Raw genomic sequence first — 9357 nt, 5'->3', positions numbered from 1 at the left:
CCACCCCGTATGCAGGTGCCTGCCACTCATTAGCAGGCCTTTTGAGACATGCCGCAGGGCGAATCTAGGAACTACACCTTATAGGCGGATGGCATCTTACAGCTTTCTCAGCACCGTGAGAAATTACCAAGTTCAAAGGAAGTAGAAAGGCTTTCTTTTCAATAGGTCCAAAACTAAGGGATTTCTTTCCTTGAAATGTATATTGAAAGCAGTATAATAGAAAAGTGGAGACTTTCTTCTTTTTTTTGAATATTTTCAAAATGCAATTCAAAAATATTTTAAACTATATGAGGTCTCTTCTTTGTCAGAAACCAATCCAAGTCATAGAAGAGGCCGTGAACACAGTTTCCTACAGCAAAGGCCTGACCCCATTAGGGAGGCCATCGGTGAGGGTGCAGAGGGTGCTGTAAACATGCCGTAAGTACGTACATAGGATTTTTGCTAAGTATGCCATAACATTATTCCGAAAAATTATGTTCCCCTTTTTGCATATTTTTAATTAACATCTTAAACTTTTATTATAAATTTAAATAGTGGGAAGAGTTAGAAATTCCACCATAAAGTAAGATCTGATTTTTTTTTTTTTTTGAGACTGAGTTTCACTCTTGTTGCCCAGGCTGGAGTGCAATGGAACAATCTCAGCTCACCGCAACCTCCACCTCCCGGGTTCAAGAGATTCTCCTACCTCAGCCTCCTGAGTAGCTGGAATTACAGGTATGTGCCACCACACCCGGCTAATTTTTTGTATTTTCAGTAGAGACGGAGTTTCTCCATGTTGGTCAGGCTGATCTTGAACACCTTACCTCAGGTGATCCACCTGCCTCAGCCTCCCCAAGTGCTGGGATTACGTGTGTGAGCCATCACCCCTGGCCAGATCTGAATTTTTTTTAAAGGCAAACTTATTTCAGAACAGTTTTAGGTTTGCAGAAAAATTAAGATTGTATAGAAATTACTATATACCACATACTCAGGTTTCCCTATTATGAACACTGTATGCGTATGATACATTTGCTACAATTAACGAGCTAATATTGGTACATTGTTAAAGTTCATACTTTATTCAGATTTCCTGGGTTTCCCATAATGTCCTCTGCCTGTTCTAGGATCCCATCTACCCTATTACATTACATTTAGTCATGATGGCTCCAGAGGTTCCTCTCAGAGTTTCTTAGGCTTTCTTTGGTTTTGATGGCCTGGACAGCTTTGAGGAGGATTGGTCAGATATTTTGCAGAGTATCCATTCACCTCTCAAGAACATATCTTGGTTGCTTCCAGTTTTTGGTGAAGAAGAAGAAAGCTGCTACAAACATTCATATGCAAGTTTTTGTGTGGATGGAATTTTCAAATCGGTTGGGTAAATACCTAGGAGCTTGATTGCTGGATCGCGTGGTAAGACCATGTTTAGCTTTGTAAGAAACTGCCAAACTGTCTTCCAAAGTGTCTGTACCATTTTACACTGCCCCTAGAAACAAATGAGAGTAGAAATTATGCAACTGAAACTGGGAGAGAAAGGAGGAAGAGGAGGAAGAGCATGAAGAGGTGGTGGAGAAGAGCAGAGAGTAAGAGATGTGTCAGATAATATTATTGATATAAAATATGTACAACCGGAGTCTGAGAAGACCATTCTCTTCAAGAATGTGGTAAATGGAGTATTTGAAGAAATAATGGCAAGAGAGTGCTATGTCTGATGAAAGAAATAAAGTGTTCTGGAATTTTGGGTTCAGTGTGTAGTAAGGGAGAAAAAAATTGTTCACGGAAGTTTAGATATCAGCCAAGGAGCAGATCAGACTGAATGAACCTTAGATGGTCCAATGTATGCAATTCTAGGAAATAAGGAAGGAAAGAAGAAAGGGAACAAGGAAAAAAAGAAAGAAATGAGCCAACCCTGTCCCATGGGCCATCCGAGACAAGGAGCAATAGTGAAAGCTTGGTAAGGAAATGGATTCAAGCATTATCTCCGACACATTTGACCTTAGAAAAGTTATTTAAAATGAAACTTGGCTTCCTTCTTTAAAATTACAAAGATGTTCAAACCTGACTTCTACCTTAAAATGACTGTTGCTATGACAATACATGCAATATATTTCCAGCCCCTTGGTCAACAGCTTTTTCTATACATTCATTATTATTGGAATTGCTCCTTCTGAAGTCACATACTTTACCCAACTTAACTGTTTTGCTCTCTGCTGAAAATTTTTTTCAAGGATCAGTAAAGCACAAAACAGGGAGTGTATTTGGATTTCAGTCTATGTTTTCACATAAATTAATCTGCATTTTCTCTGAAGTTAGAATAATTTCTTTTTTATTCACATTTCTGAGTATTTCATCAGCTTAATAATCCAATAAACATTTCTATTGGACACTCTATATTTTATTATGTTAAATTGTTTTAAGCTACTTTTCAATCCATGTGGCCAATCCAATTTAAGTCTGTTTTGGAAGAAAGGTTACTTTGTGAGCTGCTATTCCTAATGTCATTGAATTTCAATTTGTGTGTGTATATGAATTTTTTAACTGCCTAGTTCTGCAGTTCCAAACAAATTTCTCAAAAGTTATAAGCTACAAAAAGGAAAGTAGCCAACAGTTCATTTTTATTAATCCTGAATTACAATTCTGTAAGTGAAGTGTGAATACCAAGTATTTGGTATACACTGTTTAGAATTTATATACATAAATGAGCAGTGCCCAGTGGGAACGCACACCTGTTTCAAAGATGCTTCAATTGTTCACAGCATTTCTGAAACTCCTCTTTGAATACTGCCTTTAGATCTTGCAGCACATTTTAATCTTTGTCTTTTGAAAGTAGGTTTCATAACCCAAAGTAAGTTTGGTTAAGTTTGGTGATGCAGAAGATGGGGGAAAAAATCTTTTTTTTGAGACGGAGTCTCACTCGGTTGCCCAGGCTGGAGTGCAGTTGTGTGATCTGGGCTCACTGCAATCTCCGTCTCCTGGGTTCAAGTGATTCTCTTGCCTCAGCCTCCCGAGTAGCTGGGATTACATGCATGCACCACCACACCTGGCTAATTTTTTTTTTTTTTTTTTTTGAGATGGAGTTTCGCTCTTGTTACCCAAGCTGGAGCGCAATGGCACGATCTCGGCTCACCGCAACCTCCGCCTCCTGGATTCAGGCAATTCTCCTGCCTCAGCCTCCTGAGTAGCTGGGATTACAGGCACGTGCCACCATGCCCAGCTAATTTTTTGTATTTTTAGTAGAGACGGGGTTTCACCATGTTGACCAGGATGGTCTCGATCTCTTGACCTTGTGATCCACCCGCCTCGGCCTCCCAAAGTGCTGGGATTACAGGCTTGAGCCACCGCACCTGGCCCCTAATTTTTATATTTTTAATAGAGATTAGGTTTTACCATGTTGGCCAAACTTGTCTTGAACTCCTGACCTCTGGTGATCCACCCACCTCAGCCTCCCAAAGTGCTGGGATTACAGGTGTGAGCCACTGCCCCCAGCCTGGAAATTAAATTTCAATACATACTATGTGCTAGAGGCTTGACTTGCATTGTCCAGTGAATCTGGGTAAATTCATCTGAGGTTGAAAATGAAGTATGACCATAGAATATGAATCAGTGTCATAGATTGTTTTCCCGCTGGAGGTAATAATGTAGCGTCGTAGGAAAGGTATATGTTTTCCATCAGGCTGACATGTTTGAATGAACACCCCAACGCTCTTCCCCCATCACCATTACTTAGCTGGAATCAAGTTACTTAGACTTTCTGGAACTGTCTCGTCATTTATAAAATGAAGAAAATAGGATGACTAATAATCGATCTCGATAATTTTAAAAATAAAACAAATATACAAAATACCTAGCATAACTAGTCCCCCTTCCCAAGGTGATAAAGGAAAAAATACTCATTATGATGAAGATGGTCCTGGATATTTTTCAAAATGACTTTTATTATGGTTGCATTTTCCTATTATCTTGTCAGATATTAATTCCAAGAGTATTTGTTACTCTTCTATTTTGGGCAAAGATGTCTTGTTTTTGGTGTATTTAGGAGAGGGGATTGTGCGTGTGAGTTTACCTGGTTGTGGGGTGGTATGGTAGAGGTAGTTGTGAACAATGGGACTGAAATATAAATTGCTAGCCGATTATGGAGGGCTTTAAATGGCATATGACAGGTTTAGCTATTATCCAATAGAAAAGAAGGGTACTGAAGGCTTTTGAGCAGAGACAAAGTAATCTTGTCTGTGCTTTGGGAAGATAACTGATATGCTAGACTAAAATTTGTTGATGGTAGGGTTTGCCTCCTACTCACACATCTTTTACTCATCTTTATAGGAATGAGTCGAAGAGCAAATGACTTGGTGGAAGGATTGAAGGGGGAATATGGACAAGGGCAGAATGATCAGGAGGGAATGGAAGAGAATGCTGTGAAAGGCTTACAGAGCCAGGCTCAAAAGGATTCGGCAAGTGTGTGGATGAGGAGCTAAGGAAGATGGGGGAAGACTTGTAAAGAATTCCGTGGCAGCTGGCTTGGATGACAGCTCTGGGTGGGGGATGGGGCGGTGGCTAGGAAAAACAAATAGAAATGCAGAATGGGAAAACGGTTTTGAAAATGAGGGGAACAATGAGTCTGATTTTAATGCAATGAGTGTGCATGGCAGTCCGAAAGGCAAATGAAAACGCACGTCTGGAGTTGAGATGAGGTCAAGATAAAGATTTGTTTGTAGAGTCATACCCATAAAGATGATAGCTGAAATCTTGGTGGTGATGAACTCATCCTTGGAGAATGTGTGGATCAAGAAGATCGGCCAAATACAGGGCCTTGGAAAATGCTAATACTCACGGGGTGGTTGTAGGGGAGGAAGCAGGAAAAGACAGAAGGGGGGAAAAAATGGGCACAGAAATGCCAGGAGAGACCCATGTCATGGAAACTGAAAGGGAAGGATTTCAAAGGTGCAGCTGTCAGGGCAGAATCAGGAGAAAGGACAAACACGATGAGGCTTGAGACGGGCTGGTGGGTTTGGCCATTCATTAGCACCTCACTGGTGACCTCTGAGAGCTGCTGCCACAGGGAAGACGGAGCTGGGTTACAGGGAAAGGGCAAGTGGGGGCAGGGGAATCGTAGAGAGAAGGGACAACAGCCTGTGCTTCCACCTTCAACTGCTTCTTAGTCTCGTTAGAAGACTTTTCTCCGCTGTCCTAGTAAATGTTAATGTTGCCCAAGACTCTGTCCTTGGCTCAGTGCTTACAACAGGGTTCTCTTGGTTTCAAATAACGGAAAGCAACTCCAGCTGGCTTGAGCAGAAAGATTTATTGGGAGGATACAGGGTTACCTCACAGGACCCAGAGGACGACGACTGGGCTTTGTACACAAGCTTTAACCAGAAGTCAAGCACCACTGGGCTTCTTGTCTCCTTCCTTGTTCCCCTCCTGGTGTCTTTTTCTTTTTTCTCTGCTCTCAATGCCAGCTAGCTGCCTTGGGTTTCCAGGCCACGTGGTAGGAAACATGTCTGCCACTTACCCCTGAGTCAGACACACTCAGCCCCTCAGAGGAGCACTGCTGTCTCTTGCTCATGCCCACTCTTGATGTTCTCCAAGGGACGAGATCGAGTGGGTCGATAGATGGCCACCCTTGGGCCACTCAACTGAAATCAGATCAACAAAATCACTCTGCACAGACAGTAGCATGTGGTTTGGGGACAAGGACGAGGACTACGACCTGGAAGAGAGAAGCTGGGGAAAAAGCTCATGGGATGAGGATTTGGCTTGGGCCCACGGCAAGTGAAAAGAAGGAGAAGGTGACAGGAGTGGTTTCTCATTTTCTCTCTAGTCGCTCAGAGCCTGGATCCTCCTCAGTAGCAAATCTGAGGCACACTCTCCCTCCTGTAGTTTGCACCTAGACAGGCATACGGTTTTCTTCTAAGAAAGAAAATGGGATGGCTGCCCAGATCTTATAAACTTCCCCTCTCTGCGACCAGCCCTGGGTACACCTGAGCGAGTCCCCCGTGGCCATGTCCATACACACTGGGTGAACCAGAGTTGACTGCTCCAGTGTGCCAACCAGAACCTCTACGTGGGGTCTCTAGACTTGGAACTGGATGGATCATGAGCCGATTCCTTTTCAGGATGCTGTGAGGCTGTCCGTGACTACGGGAGACAGGCAGAGTCTGAAGGTGCTGGTATTATTGGTTATCCTGGAAACCCCACTGCACCACTGCTGTCTCTATGTTAGTTCTCTCAGACAGCCCAGTGTTTTCCAGTACATTCTCTTGTCAGCTAAGCTAGTTTGGGTGGTTTTGTCATTGAGACAAACAAGAGCCCTGACTAGTTGAGGGTCAAGGGTGTTGCCCAAGAGCTATCCCCAGCTTGGCCTCTTGGCTGCCACATCAACTGTAGGAAACAGTCCCTCCCTTTCCCTTGTCATGTTTCCCGGGAGAAATGAGGTCCAAACAGTGACTGCAATAAGAGGGTTTGGCATTCTGGAAATTACTGAATAATGCTGCTTTGCTCATGTATTACTCTAATTTTGATATTTTAAAAAATCTGAAGTATGCATCATTTATGCTCTGAGATCAGGATCAATGACCCAATTATTCAACTTATGATGAACATGCTTGCTGAACAAAACTCTACCCAAAATCAGAAAGGGCTTTTCATCAACTAGAACAATTCGTACACAAACGCAAAAGCTACTCAATGATCCCATCGACCCACTTTGTTTTTAGAATAAGATTGTACTTTTACTTGATTTTCACTGTTTGCTTCATTTTAGATAAAGTTTAGTTTTTTAGGTTTTGAATAAGACTTTAGTTTTTAAACAAACTTTAAATTTTGGAACAGTTTTAGATTTATAGAAAAATTGTGAAAATAGTAGTGGGGTCCCATATACCTCACCCAATTTCCTCAACTACTGACATTATATATGAGTATAATACATTATCCCAATTAATGAACCAATAGTGATACATTATTATTATTATTAAAGTCCATACTTAATTTGTTTCTACTTAATGTCTATTTTTTATTCCATGATCTCATCCAGGATACCAAATGATATTTAGTTGTCACATCTTCTTAGGCTCGTCTTATTTGACAGTGTAAAACTTTATTTTTATTGGCCAGATGTGGTGGCTCATGCCTGTAATCCCAGCACTTTGAGGGGCCAAGGTGGATGAATCACTTGAGGTCAAGAGTTCAAGACCAGCCTGGCCAACATGGTGACACCCCATCTCTACAAAAAATACAAAAATTAGGCGGGCGTGGTAGCGTGTGCCTGTGGTCCCAGCTACTTGGGACGCTGAGGCAGGAGAATCACTTGAACCCGGGAGGCGGAGGTTGCAGTGAGCTAAGATCACACCACTGTACTCTAGCCTGGGTGACAGAGTGAGACTCTGTCTCAAAAAAAAAAAATGAAACCCCACAAACATTTATTTTTATTGAGGTTATCTGCTAATAATTTGATAATGATGCTTAATATTTGTATATTACAAATACAATTTTACTTGACTTTTAAATGTTAATACTTAAAAAGTGAATTATATTAAAAGTTGTTTGACTAATGTTCATGTTATGCATTCTGAACACTTATAAATAAGAGTATTGATACCAGTATTTTGGAATTGCCTTAAGTAAATGCTGAATGTCCAGCACTGTTATTCATTGCTCCAGTATAGCAGTTACTGGAGCCCAGCAGGACAGGCAAGGCACGGGGAATGTGAATACACATGGCTGAGGCTCCGAATGCAGGACACGACTGCTGGGAACCAGGGCGTGTGCAGTAGAGGGCAGCCGAGCAGCTCAAGGCTTGCTCCTCTGCAGTGAGACTCCCGAGCCTAAGCCATCCTAAAGGGTTCTGCAAACACGTCTCTTGCCCCCAGTACTCTTACCACTCTGTTCTTCCTCTGTATACAGCCCGAGATGGCTTGCTTGTGTTAGCCCAATCCAGTTTCTTTGTCTTGCACACACAGGACCCTGGAGCCACTTTACAGTGATGATTTGGACTCAGGGACATTATCTTAGAGAAGTCTTTATTATTTTTTAATTGAAAGTTGTTTTTAAGAGACAGGGTCTTGCTCTGTCACCCAGGCTGGAGTGCAATAGTGTAATCATGGCTCACGGAAGCTTCAAACCCCTCAGCTCAAGTGAACTTCCCACCTCAGCCTCCCAAGTAGCTGGGACTATAGGTGTACACCACCAAATCCAGATAACTTCTTTTTTTTTGGTAGAGATGGGGTCTTGGTATATTGCCCAGGCTGGTCTCCAATTCCTAGGCTCAAGTGATCCTCCTGCTTTGGCCTCCCGAAGCGCTGAGATTATAGGCATGAGCCTATTTTAGAGAAGTCTTAAGCCTGTGCTTCCCAAGGCCTGGCTCACTGCTTGGAACATAGTAAGTACTCAGTATGTGTAGGTGCTATTATTTGTTCAACCAATGTTGAGCCAATGAAGGAAACTGGCGCCACTGGCAGGAAAGGCAGCCCCTCTGCAGATATCAGGAGCTGATGAGATTCAGGGACCCAAGGTGGGATGGTGAGGACAATGAGGTAAGTGAATGGGGCACCCTGGCCTGCAGCGTGGAGAGGCTGCGGGAGAGAAGAGTGAAGAGGAAGGGGACCACCAGTGCCAGCACCAGCCCCAGCTCTTGCAACAGACACCTGACTCAGGGCTGTTGGCCACACAGAAGACGACCCTGGCAGCAACCACCTCCAGGATTCTGAGATACAAGTCCATCATCAACATCCAAAAATGATGATTAAAAGTTTAGTCCATTACTTATTACATGCCTGTGCCAAAGTATCTCCTGTAACCCGTATGTGTGTGTGTGTGCACACATATACACCTACTACATACCCACAAAATTAAAAAATTTTTTGAAGTCGAATTACAAGTCTGTAGCATGACATCATTAGCAGAGTAGAGCAGAGTCTCCTGACATTATAATCTATTGATCTCCCCAGAGTTGCCAAAAGTAGTTCACAAAAGTTAGGCTTCCTTCTGGCCATAGTTCATGGCATATTCAAAGTCTCTAAAGCTGACGTGACCATCTGAGTCTCGATCTACTTCCCTGGAAAATAAAACAAAAAGTCATTTATACATTACTCTTGTTAACACCTGTGTATCAAGAGCACATTAGGATCTTTATTTCTTTGTATGGCTGTGTGAGAGAGGAACCTATTTTATCTACTTGAAGGCTGAGATTGATGCCTACTTTTTTTCATTGATAATAAAGGTTTGCAGGAAAGAAAGGGCATTTATTAAAACCTACAGAAATAATATATTCTGCATATTTAAAGGGATGAAGCCAAATGCACAGATTATATAAGAAAAAAAAGAAACAGCTCTTTCTAGTTATCCTACATATATCTTTCTGTGATATATCAAAAACATATGCAGGCCAGA

General features: G+C 42.2%; 1 protein-coding gene across 2 annotated transcripts in view; it reads right to left on the bottom strand.

Annotated features, from left to right (window-relative positions):
• Positions 1–669: 669 nt before the first annotated feature.
• The window catches only part of EFCAB11 (EF-hand calcium binding domain 11), a 169948-nt gene continuing 161260 nt past the window's right edge, over positions 670–9357 (bottom strand). Inside the window, exon 6 of one of the 2 annotated variants that reach the window (XM_074393481.1) lies at positions 670–1462. In XM_074393481.1, coding sequence (XP_074249582.1) covers positions 1402–1462 — 61 coding nt within the window. In that variant the 3' untranslated portion in view covers positions 670–1401. Of the gene's footprint in view, positions 1463–5139; positions 9023–9357 lie in introns of those variants that run through there. The other variant, XM_010350584.3, reaches the window with a different exon arrangement.

This window comes from Saimiri boliviensis, chromosome 2 (assembly GCF_048565385.1).
Source record: "Saimiri boliviensis isolate mSaiBol1 chromosome 2, mSaiBol1.pri, whole genome shotgun sequence".
Lineage (NCBI taxonomy): Eukaryota > Metazoa > Chordata > Mammalia > Primates > Cebidae > Saimiri > Saimiri boliviensis.
The sequence above is the reverse complement of the archived record's forward strand: the minus strand, read 5'-3'. Positions and strand labels throughout refer to the sequence as shown.